The sequence below is a fragment of the Pungitius pungitius genome, chromosome 7 (assembly GCF_949316345.1).
Source record: "Pungitius pungitius chromosome 7, fPunPun2.1, whole genome shotgun sequence".
Classification (NCBI taxonomy): domain Eukaryota; kingdom Metazoa; phylum Chordata; class Actinopteri; order Perciformes; family Gasterosteidae; genus Pungitius; species Pungitius pungitius.
The window spans coordinates 5,455,907-5,478,392 of NC_084906.1; the positions used below are offsets into that span (position 1 = coordinate 5,455,907).

The following is a 22,486-nucleotide window of genomic DNA, read 5'->3' on the forward strand; positions in this document are numbered from 1 at the left end:
TTTCACCGGTGTCCTTTCGGTTAACCGTCCGACCTCCGCCAGCATCCCCTAGAAACACTCCTTACAGCCCGGATCCACCCGCCAGCATCCCCGCCGAAGATCACCTCGATCTGGAGTCAGAGAGATGCTGAGCTCAGACGCCACCGCCGGTGCTCTCGTTTCAGCTCATTGGTCCGGAGCCCCCACGCGTCAGATGATCAGCAGCGGTGCAGCGCACCCAAACATCCGGAGACGAAGCCTCGTGACGCGGCGTGGAGAGGCCCGCGCACTCGTTTTTGGTGGCGCACAATTATGGCGAGCGATCAATCCGTGGAAGAGCACTTGTTTAGAGAAGAGGCAGGAGATGTTGAGGAGAGAGACAGTGAGGAACATGGCAGTCAGGACACTGGAGGACATGTCCTCTGATGAGTTGAACGATGACGCACAATGAGCCGATCCGCTGACTATTTGTCTTTGAAAAAGGTAAATAGGGGACGAAAGATCGTAAAACGCTGCGGAAGTTGTGAGTGTGGAAGGACAAATTAATGCATGTAATAGCACTGAATTAAACGCATCGGATGTGGGAATTTTTGTTGAATCCCGACTCTAAATCCTGAATATTGCCGCTGAGAGTTTTCTGAAGAAAAAACAGGAAAAACGTCTTGCTCACAAAAAGTGATCTGTAAAAATGGAGACGAAGTAGGCCACAAGCTGAGGTTCTTACAGAGGTTACCGTAGGCTCCTTGGCCCTACACCACGTTTTAAGGAAACCAGGGCCGCTGTATTGTCCCCGTTTCTCCCCACCGACATAATGATATGCTCATAATAATCCAGGTAATAAACAAATAAATCTTGTTTTTGTCACACATCAACTCACTGCATGTCTGCTCTTTTCCTCCTCTTCTTTCTTTTATATATTGTTTTGATTTGTTTGCTCTCTAGATCTCCCACCAGCAGAGATCTACTTCCTCCAACTTAAACAGCCTGTGGCAATAATTACTTGTATGTCCCCTGGTGGCCAAATGCGGAACTACACTCGTTTTTATCTGTTCTCTTTAAATATATCCTGCACAGTACGGTTTATGTGTGTTTGATTACTCAAATAGTTGTGAGTATGCAACATGACCAGTTAGGAGACTTGTGGACCCATTCTGTTTTCTCTAAGTGAGTGAGGGAGCTATGGATCAATGATAGTACACACACACACACACACACTTTTACACAATGCCAGTTCTGACTTCTGAACCAACTTTGGTGCATTATAATCGTAGTCAACCAGAAAAAATCTTGATCAACTGAAATTCAACTTCAACCAAGTGATTGGGGGAAAATATAGATGTAATTTAGTTCAACCAAATTAACCCAACAGGTATTTTGTGTCATGTGCAATTATTTTGAGCCTTATTATGTCATACTTAAACCCACTTAAAGTAGGCCCCATAATGTTGAATCATTTCACTTTAAAGCGCTTTCAGAGCCACTCGAAGGAGCCGCCTTCTGTCCCCTTTGCATGGATCACATGTCTGGTGTACCGTCTGGGTGTGTAGACGTATTGATGAGTGACGTTGCCTTCATGACCGCATGCTTTGCTCACGCTGTTGTAGAAATAGCGAGCCACCGTCTCTTCGCTTTCCCGCTGTGTTTGTTTGAATTTGTCATAATTGTTCCTGACGTGCAGGCCCGGAGTCAGAACACGTCAGCTGACTGTTAATATTGTGGAGATCAAAACGCTCATCGCTGGAGGATACAACAGCGCCTCCGACCTGGCACCGAGGTCCAGCACAACCTCAACCCGTACCAACACATGTTACATATACAACTCTACTTCATTCTGTTTGAGTTACTCACCGATGAATGATCACGTTGAATGACGCCACGGTGCCCCGATGATGGCGATGAAGGCTCAGTGCTGACGAGTCAGACAGCGCCCAGTTATCTTAAATCTATAAAAGGCCCCTGAAGACATACTTGTGACTCAAAATATTTCCAAAGAAACAAAGGAAGCCCCTTGAACTTCAACTGCGGAAAACCAACTCAACGCAACTGCGTTCAATTCGCAGAGGGAACCTATTACTCTCGTCCTCATGGAAAGATTTGTGAAAGAAAAAGCACCTGTGTGGCCTCTTTCGGGCTGTTTCTTGTTGCCGGGATGCAGTGGCGCTGTTGTGACACTGACGATACCACAGTGGACGGGAAGAAAGTGGCTGGTGGAAATAGCTTGCGGCTCAATGAGGGATTAACACGTGTGGCTCAATCGGGGAATGATACAGGTTACAAGACAATGTGAGAATAAGCGGTAATTCTTACAAAAACCTCCAAGTTGGCTCACGAACTGTAGGAGTAGAAAGCAGAAAAGAGGTAGCGAGTGAACACCCCGAGCAGTTTATTGGGTATCAAATTGAAACTTAACAGGGGACATATGCTCATTTTCAGGTCCATACTTGTTTGACGTAGCAATACGTTTACATGCTTTAGTCTTCATAAAACACAGTTTGTCTCTTATTATTTACTCAGAGACGTTCCATTAAGTGCACGTCTCTCCAAGCACTGCCCGCCCCATCAGGTCATGATGGGAGAAACTGGTTTGTGCAGGATAAATACGAACTTAAGTCAAATGCCATGCGCTGAGACACATTTCTGAAATGAACTGAAGGACTATGCAGTAGGTCACAGTTGAGTTTTGAAGAATCACCATGTTTGCTTTGCCTTTCCTCTCCACCTCATTTTCTCCCACTCCCTCCATTCCTGCTGTCTCTGTAGATTTAACGTGTCTGCATGGCAGGCTGCCGGTAGAAAAAAAGACCCTTGACTCCACGATCGTCCAACAACGAGCACGATGAGGAAGCCGTCATGAGGCCCAATCACAATGATGAACAGTCCAAAGAAAAACACAATTCCTCAGATATGACTTCTTTCACTAGTCCGGCGTTTAAATGGTAAGCCGCTGGACGTTAGGTGTTATTGTGGCATAGTATCGACTCAGATCCGACCCTCCACTCAGGCCAAGTCGGTCTCCGCCATGGAAACCTGTAGTTCCAGTCGATCGGAACACACAATCCTTCTGGAAACTGAAGTCAGAGCTTTTTGCGGCCGCTTGGCTGAACCTGGGGGGGCTCGGTTTGGTTCCACGTGCCGTATGTGTACTGGAGGCCTCTGTGCTTCGCCGTGCTCAGGCAGCAAAGCGGCAGCAAAGCGCCAACAGAGTCCGGATCACACAAAGGATCAGCAGCCATAGAGGTCCGGATGGGCGGTTAAGGGAACACTTGAGTGTGCGTGAGGTGATGTCCTTAAAAAACACACTCATTGTGGGTATGTTTTTATGGGCTGATTCAAATATTCTGAATACCCAGGACGTTTGTATTCTAAGGAAGAAAAGAGTGGATTTATAACTTAGTCAAGCTCAAATTAGTTCAAAACAGCTGCATTACATTACTAACATGGGTCTGTGTCCGCTTCTTCACTCCATATAGTAAAACTAAAAGACAAAGCCGCCCTGTTTATCTGTTGTTTCTCTATCAGCAGGACGACTTTATCTTGAAAAGTAAATCCGTTACATAATTTGACAATGCTGAGCTCTTTGTCACTTGAACATAAACGGGTGTTTTTTTGATATAACAACGGATGTTGTTGATTAGGACAGTCTCAATTTGAAAAAAAGTCTTAAATGTGTATTCGATATTCAATTCAGAAAATAGATCCCAGTGATGACAAAATTTTGTAGGATTATTAAAGATTGAATTTGAAAGATTCTTTTACTGTAATTTTGGAGAAGAAAAGGTCTGTTAAGCAGCCTTCATGTTGGGAAATGAAAGATTTATTGTTGAAATCCTGGTTGCTGCCCTCCACAGGAATAAGACTACGTAAAGACATCGGAGCATCGGCTTTGTTTTGTACGTAACACACATACTCTCCATTGATTGAATATGAATAAATGAAATAAACAGCCTCTGTGAGTCCGGAGAGGTTGTGATGGAAGGAAGTGATAACTGGAACTAAAAAAACAAAGCAACTGTCTCACAAACCTATTTCTCAGTGGTGACTCGCGTTCACTAATCAGATATTAGAGTCAACGCCATTGTTAAATGAGGACAATACAAACATTTCCTCTCGGCACGGAGCCCATCAGGCGCCTGCCACTTACCCTAAATGGATAATTGAGAAAAAAATAAACTGTGAGGTCCACTTGCTGCGGGCCAACTAGATCTGCAAGTTAATGTGTGAGTGTGTGTGTGTGTGTGTGTGTGTGTGTGTGGGAGGGGGGAGTTGTGTGAGAGAGAGAGAGTCAGAGTCAGAGAGGCGAGCGCAAGCACAGCCACCAGTGGAGGAAAATTGAAGGCAGATTTTCCAGCGGCAGGCGTTGGCTCCAAATTGCTCGTTTTGGACGGGGAATTTGCTCTGGCACGAGATGTGACAATGATATTCATTTCAGCGCTCACCCCCATTTATACAGAGCCGAGCACATACACGTGCACGCATAAACACAGGCCCAGCTGAACCAAAACTATTACAGAAAACTCAAACTGCCTTCAAAGGAGAAAAAGAAACATTCCTCATAGCCTCAAGTTTAGGCACTGATCAAAAGGCATATAAACTGTATCCCTCTCTCATGCTTGCTTTCCTACACACACACACACACACACACACACACGTATGTTTGGACGTCCACATGCCCAGACCTGTAACATGTGCCCACATTGGGCTGATTTGATCCAAGCCCAGTGTCGTGTTTCTCCGAATAATCATCTCCAACTGGCCGGCCTGGAGCCCATTAGAGGAAAGTCCACTCCAGATGGAGTTTGTAGTTTCCCTCCTCTCGGCCTCAGTCAGCAGCTCAGAGGAACATGGGAGGAAAGTGAAGCGATTAAGACACATGCATCGTTTCGTCACAGGATAGCAACATTTGAATCTAAATTAGTAGTATTTTACCTTCTTCGTCGCTATTGTCTTATTTTTTGGGGCTTTGATGAATTTTACTCTTGTTTATAAGTCATTATTAGAGTTGCACATCAGAAGGTCTTATAATTAGTCATTTAAATGTGTCTTCTGTCTGTAAAACAAAAAATTATAGATTTTAGATTTTAGATTGGCTTTTCCCCCCAGAAATAAAAAGGATATTTTATTCATTTATTTCTCTCGAATTGAGTATCTTAGAGACTACCACAGTGCAGTGAAGAGTATTTCAATTGGTTCCTTTCATTGTAACATATGATGAGCGAGGCTCCTTAGACCCGTTGTGTTTTCTAACCTTCAGATACTACATTATATCAACTTGTTCCCCACATTTCCAAAGATTTTGATCCTCCATTCATACTATCTCTATTTCCTTCTTTCAAGATGCATCCGTAAATCATTCTTCAGGTTGATTTCTAATATTGGATCAATTTAACGTCTCCTTCCTTCCTGGCGGTCAGGACCTTCTCCTAGTCTTCACCTATGTGGACCATCAATGTCCAGCAGAGGGAGTAAGACAGCTGATAATCTGAGCAAGACTGAGCAAGTAAAGCTTAACAATGGACAGACACTGCCATCACATCTCCCTTTCCAGGTGATCACAAGTCACGGTTGTCTCTGAGCAACGAAAATCAGATGTTCAGATGGTCGATTTTCCCAACAACATTTTTTCCTTTTCCTACTTTTAGCCTGACAGTTGGAGTCGGAGCCGATAGAGATGGATGGAGCTGCAGCTCTGGTCATCACACCGTGACTTCAGATGCAGCGGAAAAATGCCCGCATTAACGCGTTCTGCTGCAAGAGGCCGGACATCCCGTATGAGATTGAGAACACTCTCCAAACCCTGAAAATAGTCCATGTGCCACGAGGGAATGTGAACTCTGGAGATGATTATACATTTTGGATTCTAGAAACTCACGTCATGTTACTCACCATAATTGTTGTTGTTTTTGGTTGTTGCCCTGGCGGGTCCTCAGCAGGACGGGGAGAATTGAAGCTGTCTTTGTCACTGCGTTACATGCAGCAAAGGACATTTAGGTTTTCACAGAGATCCTGCGCTTTTAAATCTGAAGAGTTCTGTCATGTGGAGTGCGAGGCAGAAACAGGAGAACTTTTCTTTTCGTACCTCCACATGAAGGCATCTTTATATAATCTGTGATCCGATTCTGTGTGATCATCAGACTGCTCGCCGGTCGACACGTCGGACTTCCTTCAACTGGTCTTCACCAAGCAGTCTCAGTTGGTCTCCAGAGACCACTTGACATTAACATTCAGTGCAACGAATTTTAAATACAAGTCAAGATTTTATTTTGAAAAGCAAAAATATTTTGGTCAGCAAATCACACAAAATCTCTCTTTCCCACATAAAAGCCCATTTGATGACCTCACGAGGTCATCGTGCTTGAAACAAGATAATTTGTATTATAATGTCAAACTGCATTTAAAGTCAAGTTTCTATGGTTCTGAACGTCCTCGTTGGTGCAAAAAAGCCTGCCGTGGTTGATCTCTCTGCGTCTAGATTCAGCGCCATGAGTCGTACAAATGGGAAAAATATGTGGCTCTCTGTCTTTCCCACGAATGGTGTCAGAAATAGCTGAGCGAAGCATGGAAATAAGAGCTGGAGAGGACTCGATGGAGTGTGGCTCACCGTCTGTTGTGGGAAAGTGACTAAAACGGTTGTACGGGGAACACATGCAGTCACAACAGGACGAGCTCTCTTTGTTGGAAGCGCACGTGTGGCCTCTACTTTGCGCTTTTCCACGTAAAACGCACACTTTTCCTCCATTGGCTCCGAGCACTTCCACTGGAGCAAAATGGTGCCAAGTATCTCCGAAAATAAGGCCAGAGTTCTCCTTTAAAGTTTACATGGTCTTCAGTTTCTGAGAGAATTTAATGACCTCTGAGCCCATTAAACCGTTGTGAAATGTATCCCTTTAAAAGTAGTATGTTAATCAGAAAAAAAAGGTAAGCATGTTTTTAATGGGAAAAAGCAGCCAGATTTCCTCACTTCCTGAGAAAAAGAGCTAAGTGCTCGTTGGCAATGAGCGCGCAATACACATGGTCATCAGTGTAACCTTCAGATGGCAGTTTCAAGCTAATTATGTTTCCTTTACAATCCAACAGAGGGTGTATTCGAGTCCCGCATCTGTGTTTAGGAAAAGTGCGTAATAATAGTGACTTAATCACACAAACAGTGCAACCTCTCAGTCAACTTGACTCTGCGTGGAAACTCATCTCGGGAAATTCTTCTGGTTGTTCCCCCCAAACCACACACTGTTAACAGCTGTGCAGTATTTCACTCAAGCTGCTCGCAGATTTTCTCTCCTTCTTTTTTTTTCTTCTTCTTCTCTTTTTCTCGTGCCGAGCTCTTTTGCAAAAGCAGTCATTAAATGCAGTATTTTTTGATTGTGTGGCACGGAGGGGGAGAAAGCCAACGCTGAGCAGAAAAGAAACAAAGAGAATGAAAGAGAGGGGCGGAAAAGAAAAAGGTGGATGTTTTAAGGGAGAAGGGTCAATAAAGGCTCTCGTTGCTCCTGCTCACACACACACACACACACACACACACACACACACACACACTTTGCACGCAGACTCCCCGCCCCTCCCTCGCTCTGACTGTCTCCGCTGTAATGAGCTCCAGATGTGTTGCTGAGGATGGGGTGGGTGGGTGGGTGAAGGCAAAGGAGGAGGAGGAGGAGGAGGAGGGGGAGGAGTAGAAAGAGCGCTGGTGGTGGTGAAGGGGGGTGGGGTGGGAGGGGGTGGGGTGGGGGGGGGGGTCTGCCTTGCATGTCATGGGCTCAGGCGAGGAGAGACGCTGTCCGAGGGGACGCTGTCAGGCTTGATAGAGTGGCTGGCCAGGGCCTGGGGGTGAGTATGCAGGCTGGGGGCGGAGGGGGTCAAAATGATCCCCACATCTGGAATCACTTCAGGTCAGCCCGGGCCCTGGCCGTGAAAGGTGAGCCCGGGCGCCTGGCAGGGGAGAGGGGGGGAGAGGGGGGGGGGGGGGGGGGACCGGGGGTCTGACACTGGACATACCAGAGTCAGGGATCAGTGATCAGGAAAACAACCAACAGCAGGAAAGAAAACATATCCCCTCTTGTTTTTAACGTGGCATTTATGAAGTCACAGCGGCGAGGCGCCTCTTCATCGCGACCATCCCTCAAGGAAGAAGTCCTTAAAGCCTTAACTTCATTATAAGAAAACCTTTTGGAGATGAGTAAATGCTGCTTCTTCCCAAATTGTCGTGCTGTCACAGGAGCAGTGAAGGAGGCTTTCTAAGAGTGTTGAATGGGAAATCTGGTTCTGGAAAGTAGAAATCACAACAAAAAGAAAAAAGGAAACACTGCGAAAACTCTCAAAGCTGAACAAAGAGTATTTGAAAAATAAAATGAAACAGAAGACTGAAACGCTACATAACTGATCATAGATGCCAAAGAACAGCCTTTAGCTGAAAAATGAAACTCAACTTTGGTGAAATAAGTGATACTTCCCGTGATTAGTTTAATGCGGACAGAAAACTATAAAAGTAAAAAAGATGCTGAAGGCCAACTTTCACCATGTGAACAATGCTTTCCCTCGTCAAAACAAACTTCAACTTTAGACTTTTTGAAGGTAGTTTAGTGTATGACAAAAAAATAGGTAAATCAGTGTTCCTCGGATATTCATGTGTTGGAAATAATAAACTACTCCCAAAAACATTTCTACACACACACCACACCTATTTAGACCTTTTTCCCCAAAAAAATAAAGACTCCACCGCTTCAGCTGAAGCTTCGTTGGACCCCGCTTTTATGGCCCGTGAGCGCCGGACCAGCACGCTGTCCACATGTGTTTGTTGACGGCAAAGGTTGTGAGGGGCCAAGGAGAAGAAACACCTTGTCTAACAGCCGCAGAGCCAAACGATGCCCAAGGGCCCTCCATGGTGAGGAGAGGATTCCCCTGCTCATGAGGCAAAGCAGGGGCAGCTTGAGGTGCTTCAGTGGAGGAAAAACTGTAAATCTTCTTTCTAATGGGGCATGAAGGAGGTCCGGGGTTACAATTTGCTTTTCTGAATTGTCTTAACTACCAATATACTATTTTTTTTGTAAGATCTGTTGAAATGGACACTGTGGCATTGCATTGCTTAAAATGCATTTTTATTAATATACATGTTTTTATTCTGTTACAAATAAATGATATCATAGGAAATTACGAGATGGTTTGGGATTTAGAAATACATTAGCCTCTCCTTTATATTGGACTATTACATGGAAATGTAAATGCGTTGAAATTGTTTGCTGCTCAGTGGTATAACATGGAAAGAAAGGTGGAAAAACGGAACTTTCTCTGTTTAAAGAATTGCATAAATGTCAGAGAAAGTCCTTATCGGTTGGTTGTCGGCTTTAAAAAGAGTGTCGATCCCACATTTCGGTGTGTCGCTTCATCCAACGCCACAGACGAAAGCGCGTAGTCCGTCCATCAGGAACAAGTTCTCTGAGTGGAGGCAATATGATGGTTGAAAAAACTCGCCCTCCACATCACAAATGTAAAGCTGTGCAGATACGCGACTGTAGCATCCAGTCCAGCTGTCTCTCAGCTCAGGAGAATTAAAAAAAAAAAAAAAAGGTTGAGGGGGGGGGGGGGGGAATCCTTCAGTCACTCGGTGTCCAACAATTTGCATGTAGGTGTAGTACCGCCACCGAGAGGGGGGCGGGGGGGGGGGGGGGAGGCTTCATGATCCGGGGTATGTGAGGTGATGCTCAACCCACAGACGGTGTCCGTCCGCGGGGGTCCAGTGGCAGTGGGGTTCCCCTCCCCTCCTGCGCCAGTCACCATCCGCTCCTCCTCCTCCTCCTCCTCCTCCTCCTCCTCCTCTCAGTTTACCGTGGGCACCTGGTTCAAGCTGTACTCCTTGGCTTTGAGCCGCAGGTTGGCGATGCTGTTGGCCATGTTCATGCCCTGGGACGTGTTGGTGTTGGAGCAGGTGGGCGGGTAGGTGGCCATGGCGCTGAGAGACAAGAGGAGGGGGGGGGGAAAAGGTTACATCACCTGTGGCTGACAGCGAGCTGAAGCTCAGCTTGAGCCGCAGCTGTGGAAATATGAAGAAAGGAACAAAAACAGGTATCACTGATCACGTGGACGCATTCAGGCAAAATGTGAGGTTACAAAGCAACAACCCCAAATCCCCCAAAAGGAAGTCGACCAGTGTTCCTGTACATTTTTACCGAACCATCACATTTCTCAGAGCGTGAAAGGTTTGTTGATTAGCTCGAGTTGCCTGTTACGTAGCGCTTCATTCAGTGACTGGTTAGATTAGGAAACTGAAAGATTCAGCCTTCGGGGGGTTCAGGTTTTAACTGGCAAACCACTTAGAAGAAGATATTTGCCTCAGCTTGTTTCCCCAACTACCAACACAAACTCTTTTTTATTCTCCCACACTGGGCCTGACACAGAGGGAAGTGTCTTTAAAAACAACACTTTTAAAAGCATGGTTTGACTTTGTCTTGCAGCACACAGAGGTTTCAAAGTTCCTCTTACGGTTTCCTAATCATCTGCTGCTGTAAAGTGTCCCGCTGTGTCTCTGGATCACGGTTTAAGGGTTGAAGCCCAATGCTGCTCCATTGTTAGTCAAACAAATGACACAATGACACATATGGGTAATTAGTCACCTAATTGGAAAATTTCCAGAGCTCTCAGCCACCTCTCATGGCCTTCATCAACATTGAAAATGTGTAGTTTAAAAATGAATGTTGCTTTAAAACTATTCTTTAAGGACTGAAAACAAATTCCACTTTCTGGCCTATTTCTAACAAACAGCTAAGAGGTTAAAATTGGCTTTATTTTATTGAAGCTACTGTCATGTTTAAGGACTTTTTCACTTTATTTCTTTAGTAGAACTTTCACTAAGTTAGTTTGTCATTAATTATGCCAGCAGTATTTGTTTTTTAATCATCACGAGGCACACAAAAATCATTATTATTATTATTATTAAATAATAGCATTAGTCAAAAATCTCTCAAATTATTAATTAGAATATAACAAGTGATATATTTATTGTTTTTCAAAGTCATTATCTACACTGTACAATTATTTTTTGATATTTCAGCTGTGAGGGAAGATGGATTTAAAACGTCAGCATATATAACCACGCTACGATTCTGTGACTGAAACAAAAATAAAAGCACGATGGTCAACGATGGCTTGTCTCTGCAAATAGTGTTTGAAGTAACTATTGATTTAACTGAACACAAAGATTGCGAAGAGAAACGTTTTTCTACTCATGAAAATTGGTTGAAAATGCACAAAAACACTGTAACGATCCTTAAAAAAAAATGTTGACACAAAATCATTTATAAGTCATTCAAATTTAAAAACAACCTATTAAGAATTTGGAAAAAAGTAAGAGTATTCCTCTTTAAAAGGAGAATACTGTGAGTTGTATTTAAAAAGAGGAGATCTGAATGGAGTGAAGTGAAAGCGTACTTGTTCTCTGAGGGCAGCATTTTCTGTGGCACTCGCACCGGCCCTCCCTCCGGCATCGGATACCAGCTTTAGGATAATATACAGTCAAGTGTTAGCACCACATTAGCGCGTTCCACGCAGCATTATTCCTGCTTCACAAAAGACTTTCCCGCTGCTCCGCGTCTGGCCAGAAAGCTCCCAGTGAGCCGCGGCCGCAGGGTTTGACATTTACACCCAGTTTCATAACGGAGGATTACTGTAAATCAGGACCAATGTAACCAGAGTCACAAAAAATGTTGCCCAGTAGAGCTATGTCTCTCGGCGTAGCGTTCATTATCTGGTGTAGTGTAGCAGAGAAGGGGTCACAGGGGTCAACAGTGGATTTAATACGGTTTGTTTTCACATTATCACCTCGTCAGGAGGGTCACAGGATCTGGTCCCGCCCTGCTCATGCTGACAGAGGGGAGCGATGGGACTGGGGGCGAGGAAAAGGGATGTTTTTATTTAACATAATGAGTTAAGGGTTAGATATGTGCAAGACAAGACTGTGACATATTCAGTGGAGTCAAAATGGCTCAAGGACGGACGAGGCAAAAAGGTCACAGCAGGGTGAAGACACGGAGAAAGGAAGGAGTGTCGGACTCACGTTCTTTACTGTGGAGATGCAGGATTTTTAGGATTACCGAGGCTAATTTTCCCAGCAGAGTCGAACATAAAGAGAATGTGTCCTAAAATTGTCCTAATATTTAGAAAGAAATATCAATGCATTGTCCTTTATCACAAAAGTCTATTTCTTCATCAGTCATTAATTGATCAAATAATCCTGTTTAAACAATCCTTATCCAAACAGTATGCTATAATAATTTGAAACTTTTTGTACTTAAACTAAATATGTCTTTATTCAACCCATAAAACTGATTTTTTGAATACTTTAAATACAAAAGTATAAGTCTGTTATACAACAAGGCCTGAAAGAAGAAGCCATTAAATTTCATTTGAGCCCCACAGATGTGATTCAGTGTTTTATTTGACAGTGCAGCAGTTTGTGAAAAAAATTAACTGTTGAGTTTTCTTTTGTAAAGGCAACTACAAATTACTCCAAGATCACATCAGGAGCTCATAAGTGCTCAAATAGGCTTCATGTGTTTGAATTTCAAATTACTAAAAGAGAATTAAAAAAAAACAGTCTTGCCGCTACTAAACTGCATCGTAAATCTGAAAAAATACGCTGGTGAAAATAGTTGCCAAAAAATGCACTGATGTTTGTTTGATAAAAACCTCAGCGACCCGCTGCTTTTAGGAGATTAGAGAGGCTCTTTTAAAAGAAGAAAACTACTGTTACTTGGGCTCAATAGGAAACCGGTGGGCTCACAGCCAGGAAGTCAAACGTCATTGAGAGACTGACCATTGGATGTGATCACTGTAAGAATAATAGAACACACTCATCCTTTAGCTTGTGTGGAAATAAAAGGTCGAATGAATAAAACAACACACATTAAAGGGTCTGCTGACCTGCACCTCCTGAGTTTGAGTCCAGGCGGATCAGAGGAGAGGAGCAACTATGAGAAGCGCGTCCAGGTAGAAGAGGAGGAGGAAATGAAACAATAACAGAGAGCAGTGTGTGTGTAAGTGTGCGTGTAGTCGTGTGTGAGACTGCGGTGTTAACATGTGGTTATTGTGGTATCAGCTGTGCTTTCTCATCTGGAGGCACTTGTGTGACTGATGTTGTGCAGCCGAGAGCCGAGGGAGAGTAAGTTAGTACTGAAGTACAGTTTGTGGTACTGTAGGAGTAATTGACACGAGTATTGAGAACGTTGAAGAAACGTTCTACTTTCTAACTACAGCTTCTTTATGTCCTGCTTTCTCTTCACTCTTCTTTCTGTTCTTCTTTTCTGTCTTCCGTCCTATTTTAAGTTAATCACTTCTATCAGTGTAGTTTATGCAGCTTCTGTTTTTAACATTCTTTCCCTTTTTCTTCTTTCACCAAAGAACAAGAACAATTATACTGTGAACAGTGAAACTACACTTTAACTTTAACATATCTACTTACAATTTTGTTTGTTTTTTACTAACAAATGAAAAACTTCTCAGTGGTTCTACTCGAGTTCTTTGGGGTCCTCGTTCCGCCGTGTCACAGTGACGTGGTCAGTGCAGAAGCAGCGCCGAGTGTGAGCAGGCGGTGTGTGTCGTGGCCTGGATGCGAGGGTCGCGGCGGTGCGGCGCGTCGGGGGGGCGAGCGAGCGAGAGAGCGAGCGCAGGGGACTCTACCTGTAGGGGGCAGCACTGCCCCAGGACAGGTAGTCGTTTGGGCGTGGCGCCGGGCGCGGTACGATCGGCTGCTCCACCGCCGTGACGTCTCCGGAGTACGATTTGAGGAGCGAGGCGTTTTTGCTGGCCAGCATGGCGCGCTCATTCCTGCGGAACTTAGCTCTCCGGTTCTGAAACCAAACCTGGAATCAAAGAAGACAACGGGGTGAAGCATCCTTTCACTTATTGTCTTATTATCTTGATCGTGACAAACTCCTTGTGGAAGCTAAATATGGCAAATCATCAAGTTGAACGAATGGATTGGAACTAAAACTGATGCATAAGACTCAAATGGCCGCTATCTATCTTTTTTTGGGGGGCCGTGGACCACGTCTCGTGGTCTTCATCGGTGGTTCAAAACAGCTCGGGGGTTCCTGGTTGTGTTGCGGCCTGAACATGAGACGTCCCTCACGTGTGTTGACTGTGTTCACCGTGCAATCAAATGAAGGAACAGGCCATGCAAATGAAATCCACCGGAGGCTGTTGGTTTTTTCCTGGATAATTCTCTGGCCCTGAGCTTTTTTTCTCAGATTAAAAAAAACAACGTTCCTCACAAATTCGTCGCCGCTCGCTTCAACACACATTTTTCTTCTCCGATTCACCATCGACCCCTCCTCACGCCCCTCTTCTTTTCTTTGGTTTTTCCCAAACACATGATGATGTGACTCAAGGGTTCCTAGTGTTTTTCCTCACTGAGAAATCGAATCCATTATTAGAAGCTGCGGGCGCTCGCGGGGGCTCTGACGTACGGCCTCAGGAATTAGACCCCAGTCTCTTTTATCAAAGCGTTCCTGCAACACATTACTCGCAGATGTGCCGCTTCTCTCCCTCCGACATCAGCATTTCCTCTTCACCTCCCTCTCTCCCTGCCCACTGAACAAATACTCTCTCACTGCTGTGTTCTGAAAACAGGCCATCCAAGAATAATGCACTACAGCATGTGAGCACAGATGAACATGCGCATAACGGCGGGCATTTAACATTAGCATTAGCATTTCAAAGCCGATCCAGTACACCCAAAGGCATCATTTCTATGGGGGGGGCGGGGGGGGGGACACAGGGGACAAAGGAGGAAATGTCCCACTCACTTATGAGGACATATTGCTCCTCTGACTTTTACAGTTTGACAAAACAGAGTCCCCTCTTCAGCTGATATAATGGAGAAGATTAGGGATATCTATCTCTCCGCTGCATGCACTGACTTTCTTCTGCCCTAGTTAATTTTTTCTGTTTGACCAAAAAGAAGTTGCCATAGAAACCCGATTGAAAGAGCTCAATGGGGCCGCGGGGATTTTCGAATTTCCCAGAACTAGAAATACTTGTGTTAGGACAAAAGGGGAATCAATACACACAGATGTGTCATTTTAATGTTATTTTGGTGTATTTGAAATCGTAAATGTCCTGTTCAGTCTTTTGTCCCCTCAGCAGGTTTCTGCTATAGATTTAGCTTAATCCAACTGAACGAGACACTAATGTAGTACTTGTAGTAACGCTACTGTGACACTTAAGGAACACAGAAAGTAGCTTTCACTTTTTCTCGTGCTTGTAGAAATATTGAATGAATGTTGTTGACGACATTCAGAGGAGTGACCTCAAACATTTGGACAAATACTGATTTATATTTAGCTCCTTTTCACTAATCTGTAAACCGCAGCGGAAATTAGAGAATCATTACATCCACTTTTCTGATCACGTCCAATCCCTTTGGGGAAGTTTTTTAAGCTGCTCAAAGTCAGTGATTATTCAAGAGATTGTGCAGGTCTTTTAGAGGAAATTTGTGGGGGGGGGGGGCTGACAAACTCTTATCAGTAAACCCCCCCCCCTAATGGAAGGACTAAACATGTTAATGGGCCCTGATGACTGCTGGCCACTAAGTAGGATTATTAACTGAATCTATTAGTGTTACAGGGAGTAGTCCTCCAGTTTAGACGTGTTCCCAGTATCTACTTCGTTCCGCTGCTCTCTGTCGATTGTTCAAACAAAGCTGTTCATTAATCATTTATCAATTCCCAGCCTGAGTCATGAGGACACAAAGGATTCAAGGATGCCAAAGGCAAACCTTAACATTCCAATAATCTGACTTTTATGTTGTGAGGGAGGAGGACGTGTCACAAATAGAAGTCCCTGAATGATTCCGGCAGGTTCAAGTTGTGTTCTGTGCGTACCTGGACTCGGGCCTCGGTGAGGTTGACCCGGCGGGCCAGGTCCTCCCGGACGAAGGCGTCGGGGTAGTGTGTCCTCTCAAACACTCTCTCCAGAGCCTGGAGCTGGCTGCTGTTGAAGGTGGTCCTGTTCCTGCGCTGCTTCCTCTTCTTCTTCTCCTCCGTGTTCATCTGTTCATCTGCAGGGAGAAGAACGACCCTCGATCAGACTGTTTGATGATTTAAATATTTAAAAGGTCTGCAGATGTGAAAAGTGTTGAGGTCTTGATCAAGAAGTTCAGCCTACGATTAATGTCCAACCTGCTCTACACCCGACTTACAGCTGCTACCGGGTACATCCATCTTTGACATAGAGCTTTTGTTGGCAGGACATGTTGATATTACCATGTAAGCGTGAAGTGGAAGTGGACCGAAGTGGACGATATGAGTTATTAATACTGTTACCCTAATATTCTGATTATATAGCAGCTTTCACTGAAGTGAGCATACCTCTGCAAATCTTGCCCAATCCTCGAAACCATGTGTGAAACTGTGTGTCTGAGACTGGTGTCAGGTGTCAGGCCCTCATTTAAAGCCACAAATGGCCGTAAAAAAAAACCCTGATATATCCTGACTAGATGGGTTATTGACGAAATGAATAAGTAGAAAAGGAAGCATGTGTGTGGAGCTTATTACAGGAATCTAACATTGAGGGGCGGTGTTCTCTGTGGGTAATCCATGCAAACGATGGTGTGAGCGGCAAGAACTAAGCTCCATTACATCGCTGTGAAGGCAGAAATGTCACAGAGAGACGTTCCAAAACATGGAGAGATAACGTAACTGGTCAAACTGATGATGTGATTATTTAAAAGAACCTTAAAAACAAATCCTGGATGTGCAATAAAAACAGCCCACTTGTTACCTGATCCGACACAAACAGACACACGCGTCCAAGCAAACAAACAAGAGAAATATGGAATCCGTCCTGCAGCTGCACGTGTACATCTGAACCTTCCTGGAGGGGCCCAGTGGCTGCACAACAAGTCCACAAATAACACTTCACATAAAACACGAGATTGTGATCATCCGTGTTCCTCACACACACACACACACACGCACACACACACGCACAGTGGTTGAAGTTACTCTGTACAGCCATTCATGTTCTTATATGCAGTACAGTTAAAGGCTTCATGCTTTTTAGAGCATTATGTTTACATTCACAGCAATGAAGGACTGTGCAGATTCTGGAATCAGATTTACCGCAAATCAAAACGCCTTTTAATCAGGAAAAAGATATTTTTGCAAGACAATAAAATTGAAATGCTGTCGGGTTGAATGACAACAAGCTAAAGTGTTTAATTAGTAGTATCAAGCAAACGTGTGTTACAACCCGGTGAAATCCTTTTTAGATAAATGTGACATTTATTCGCAGTTTGGCTGAAAAACATTGTATCCATGACATAGGTTCAACAGGAGTGTGAGGGAAGGGTAATCACTGGCAGATGGTCAGTGGGAATATTTGGTCACTTTGCTGATTTGAAACATGAAATCTGTGCTGCATTGTGTTTCAGCTGATACAAAATAGTCGTGGGTGGAATCGTCTGATTGAACTTCAGTGTGCATTTTTATTAAAAGCCACGGTGGCATTGACATTGATAGGGACTCTCTCAGCGTTGTCATGTAAAAGTATTATATCTCCAGAATGTCACCCGACTGGAAAACATTAACCAAAGAGAATGAAAGATGGGGAACTTTTGACTGCATCTAAAGCTCTTACTCAGCAGACGAGGATGACTCAGGGGATATCAAATATTTAAAGTTCTTGTTCATCTTCTCAGCCTGTGGTGGAGATGTTTTATTTAAAGGATGACGAACTGAATGCTAAGAAATCCTAAACATTAAGATTCTTATATACAAATGTATTTATTTAATTACAGTACTCATTTAAAATGTAAGTAAATACATTGACTTTATTCAATGATTAACAAACTGGGGAAAATGTGAGTATGTTCAGAGCTAAATCCTGATGCAGAACTCGTAATAGACTGCTTTTACTTCTTACTTCTCTCTCTCACACACACACACACACACACACACACACACACACACACACACACACACACCTGGTTGACTGTCGCTGGCAGATGCTGCAGTGGGTCAACACTGAGCCTGTTTGCTTTGTGGTCTAATGAGAGAAAAGCTTCTCCCCTGCAGTCTCTGCCAATCAGGAGACATCTGCTGCTTTTAAATGGCAGAGCACATAAAGGAGTAACTTGTGACCTTGAATATTAGTCGGTGCTTAAACGCAGTTTGGTTTGTGAGCAGTTTGAAGGCAACCACTCACATTGTTGCATTTAGAAGGATTTCTACGACACAAATATATATATACATATATATATAAAACGCATTTGTAATTTCACTACAAAAACATTTTTTGATCATCCTGTGGCGTCTCATATTGATCCTTCAAGGATCCACATCCACCATTCATTTGCCTTTAACAGCTGATTTGTAATGAGGCAATTTAAAAATGGAAGAAACCTGAATCGAGTTCACTGTTTTAATATTGTTGACAGTGAACTGTAGGTTACTTTGAGGAAAACACTCATTCTCATTTCCATATTTTATCTGTTTCAACCCATATTTTGTTGAGAAGTTCCAACGAAGTGCTGCACAGTCCCTTCGGCCTTCCAGCGCCTTAAAATGAAGCAGCACGAACTCAACAGTCTATTGTTTCTCTGAAATTCCTGCGTTTGTTTAAAAATGTCTCCTTTGTCCTAATTTCAATTTATTTGTGGAGATGGTGTAATGGAGAAGGATTTAATTTTATTTATGTTGTGTTTTGCTTCTTTTTAAACTAATTAACATACCACTTTAAAGATTCAAGATTAAAAATACAATCCGAAAAATAAACAGATTTTGTGACGGTGATTTTCTTTTCTTCTTTCTAATCCTGTTAATCCTTTCCTGACCTTTCAGACTTTATCTTGCCCTCAGTGCGGTCCTGACCCCGCAGTTAACCATCTAGAGAATAAAAACATTAAAATACCAAATAACGATACAGCTTTTCTTTGTTGTTTCATCATTATGATTATTATGTATATATATATATATATATATATATATATATATATATATATATATATATATATATATATATATATATATATATATATATATATATATATATCACTCTCACTTTTTTTATTTATTTTTTAATTTTCATACTATTTTTCAAAAATATGTCCACTTGAAATAAAATATTCCATTTGAAAGAAATTACAAAAAACGTCATACGTCATACGTCAACGTCTCTGCCTCACACTTGAACCAGCTGAGCTGAACCATCTCTGCTGTGACGCGTGTCCTCCATCAGAGCAGCGGCTCTGATGGAGGCCGACCTCGGATCAGTTGGTGAGACACCGGCTCGGGTGGAGGAATGGAGTAAATTAGCCCATTGGCTAACCGTCCAGCGCGCATCGGGTCCCGCTTTTAAAAAGAAATCCATTTTACAGGCTCGAGGGTTACTTGAAAATTATGACGCACTTCATTAGTCCGCCCGTGCGGAATGACGTCACACGCGGAGAAAAGCGACACAACGTAAGGATCCATCTATCGTGAGATTAAAATGTGTTTTGATAATGACATACATTTTATTATTAAATATAATTTAATTATTGTAACTTGGCTTTTTTATACTTTAGATTCTAAACTACTATTTCAAAACAATTGTGGAACATTTAAATTACGTTTAAGTCGAAAGATGGTTATTTGGAATTGCATGACAAAATGAATGCTATATTTTTATTTTATTGTTGAACAAGGAGTAAATGTGGCAAGTGGGACGGAAAGAAATGTGCAAAATGCATATTTTGTAACTTCAATTTAGGTTACATTCGCTCCCTACTTCGGGTTGTCAAATATATGAAAGATTGAAACAAACTCTAATGGTTCTCTGTGTATATTTCGATAGTGATTTTTAAACAAGATGCCATTTAAACTAGCGAAATAAAGCTGTCCCCGTCCTCATAGGGATCATACTGACCAATACTGATCTCATTAGCAGCTATCAGTGGAAGTCAATTAGTCCTCCTGCCGAGAGGAGAGCTCATAAAATTCTAAAACATCCATACATTTAATTGTTGACATTTTAATTTGAAATCTTCTTTCATGTGTCCACCGTCTATTTAGCTCTTATATTTTGTATTTATATGTGTTAAGACCTGAAATAGAAAATAAAGGTAGAAAATCAAACTGTTGAGTCAACAAATCGTTAAAAGAAAAAAAATGTAATTAGCTTCCAACATGTGTCATTATTTCTACCCGAATCTTGGGAAAATGTTTCCACGAACCAAGTGACTCCGTCAGAAACCACCTCTCAAAAACAGAAGGTCAGATGAGATGCTGCTATTTGATTCCTTAATTGTTGGCGGAGGACACGCGCGGTAATTATGACAAATGATTTAGCCTCCGATACTCGGAGTGTTTGACAGGCAGAAAATAACCGGGAATTAACGAGGTGACCCGGCCACTTCCTCCTGCATATTTCTCACACGATTTTTTGCCTTTTTAACAACTAACAATAACACTCATTAAAGCCTACAACGTCTCTGTCAACCGCTGCAAATGGTCCCTTGAGCAGAGGAGCAGGAGGAGGAGGAAGAAGAGGCGATTATTTTCTCTCTCAACGTTGCACCGAAGTGGGTTTTTTGAGGGTTTGTTTGTTGTTTTTCCAACCACGCGCGCAACGGTGCGTTTAAACAAATAGAACCGTTTTTATTCCCATGTTTTTGCATGAACGAGAACTACACGCACCAAACTCGGCTGGCACGAGCCTTACTTTGACGCACACGGCGGAATGTGTTGGTTGAAACAAATCACGAGCACGTCATTTTTTTGTGAAAAAATCAAATACATTATTCATCATTAAACTTCCATACACGTGACGCAGTCGCCCCGTCTCTCTGTTATCAAATATTTAAGCTATTCTTCTTCCCCCAATTATATTTATCTTCAGTAAAAAAAAAAAGAAGAAGAAACGTGGTCTCGTTTAGGTCCCTACGAGACATTTATTACCCCCGAGTTTGACTTGCAAGGTGCCTTTACTGACCATGTCCACCAACATCATCCTACCTCACTGACATCAAAGTGTTAATGGGGAAATAAGGGCCGTTTTGAGCGGGGGGGGGCGTAAAGGATGATGCATTGCCATAAGTCATTAAATGATTCATTCCGTGCCCGCTGCATTCTGCAGGGTCCATTGAAAGGATGAGCACAAGGACACGCGCCAGGACGTATTAACAAAAAATGCTCTCTTTTTACAGCTTCTCATTAGAATCGCATTTGGGTCAGATCTGCAGGGTTTCTTTTTTTGGTGGCGGGGGGGGGGGGGGGGTATCGAGCCTGATAACTCGAGCGGTTCATACCGTGGATACACTAAAAGAAAGAAAGAAAGAAAACGTAAAATGTCTGTCGGTCACAAGATCTACAAGTAGGCTTTAGGTCCCAGCCCGCGGCACTCCTGATCCGGCTCGCTTTTTCACTTACTCTCCTGCTGGGTCGTATCGCTTCCGCTCGTCAGCCCCGGGGACTCCAGCATACTCCTCCCCGCCTCTCCGACGCTCTCGTCGGCCTGGGTGCCGACCATTTCCCCGGCCTCTTCCAGATCCAACAGGTGGCTGACCGAGAAGTTCTTTTTGGCTTGCAGGTTGTCCAGGTTCGACGTGATCGGACTCTCCAGGCGGTTTGAAAGCGAGGCTTGCCTGTCCATTACATGTGCATAGCTAGAAGTCATGACGCAAGCGGAGGAACAGCGTAAAAAAAAAGAAGAAAAAAAAACTCGCAGCTCTGATGAGAAACAGAAAGCGAGGAATCGACAAGCGAGCCAAAAAAGATCCGCGTGTGTAGAGCGCACGAGCTCCAGAAACCACACCGAGAGACACTCGGTTCTTCCGAGGCGGAACGCGGATCTATTCACATCCAGATCAGTCGAGCGGGACTCGAACCAACTTCAGCAAGGTTTTCTCCAAGCCTGTTTCCCTCACTCCGCCACGTGCGATCAAACCCCTCACACACAATCCATCCGGCGGCGCGCGTCAAACGAGACAAACATCAGCGTGTCCTGCTGCCTCGGAAGGAAAAGTCTCAAAGACGCGTTTCGCACAAGTCCTCTGAGGAGAAGGAGCTCTCTTCCGACTACGGTTGAGTCACATCTGAGCAGGAAGAGCTGCCGCTGCCGCTGCTGCTGCTGATGCTGCTGCTGATGATGATGATGATGACGACCAGATGCGCGAAGCTGCGTGTGCGCGCAAAAAGTTGCTCAGCGGCAGCTAGGCGCGGGGAGGCAGGACGTTACCGCCGCTCCTCCAGGCTATAGACCCTGTAGTCACCCCACCCTCTCTCATTCTCTCTCTCTCTCTCCCTCTCTCTCTCTCTCTCTCTCTCTCTGAGAGAGCCCCGTAATTACGTGGCAAAGCCTTCATGTTTTTCCTGACGTTTCGCAGGCCACGAGCCGCCCCCTTAACCCCCCCCCCCCCCCCCCCCCCTGTAGGCAGAAACATCACCATCAGCACCATCGACACCTTGGTTTGGCCTGTTTGAGTTCCCCTAGCTGGCAAACCTCACCGTGTAATGAGGGTGATCGGGGGTCCAGGAAAGTCCAGGGG

At 43.8% G+C, this 22,486-nt stretch overlaps 1 protein-coding gene across 3 annotated transcripts; it reads right to left on the bottom strand.

Moving 5' to 3' along the window:
- Window positions 1-9,635: 9,635 nt before the first annotated feature.
- Window positions 9,636-22,211, bottom strand: prrx1b (paired related homeobox 1b). 3 transcript variants are annotated; one of them, XM_037470743.2, is made up of 5 exons: window positions 21,369-22,211; window positions 15,843-16,018; window positions 13,639-13,820; window positions 11,782-11,845; window positions 9,636-9,916 (listed from the first exon to the last, which is right to left on the bottom strand). In XM_037470743.2, exons 1-5 carry the CDS (start codon window positions 21,613-21,615, stop codon window positions 9,641-9,643), a joined length of 945 nt encoding a protein of 314 aa, XP_037326640.2. In that variant the 5' UTR covers window positions 21,616-22,211; the 3' UTR covers window positions 9,636-9,640. The 3 variants fall into 3 exon arrangements, with proteins under 3 accessions (XP_037326640.2, XP_037326641.1, XP_037326642.1); XM_037470744.2 differs by lacking the exon at window positions 11,782-11,845 and adding an exon at window positions 11,392-11,457 and having other exon boundaries at window positions 9,724-9,916; XM_037470745.2 differs by lacking the exon at window positions 11,782-11,845 and having other exon boundaries at window positions 9,727-9,916.
- Between the last annotated feature and the right edge of the window lie 275 nt (window positions 22,212-22,486).

What these genes read in the sequence shown, in the direction of transcription:
- prrx1b (XM_037470743.2), bottom strand. Translation starts at nt 21,615, where the DNA reads ATGACTTCTAGCTATGCACATGTAATGGACAGGCAAGCCTCGCTTTCA. An exon ending in TCACCGAGGCCCGAGTCCAG is followed by an intron (nt 13,821 to 15,842) that starts GTACGCACAGAA and finishes CTTTGATTCCAG; the next exon opens with GTTTGGTTTCAGAACCGGAG. An exon ending in CCTGTGACCCTCCTGACGAG is followed by an intron (nt 9,917 to 11,781) that starts GTGATAATGTGA and finishes CTTGTCTCTCAG; the next exon opens with CGCCATGGCCACCTACCCGC.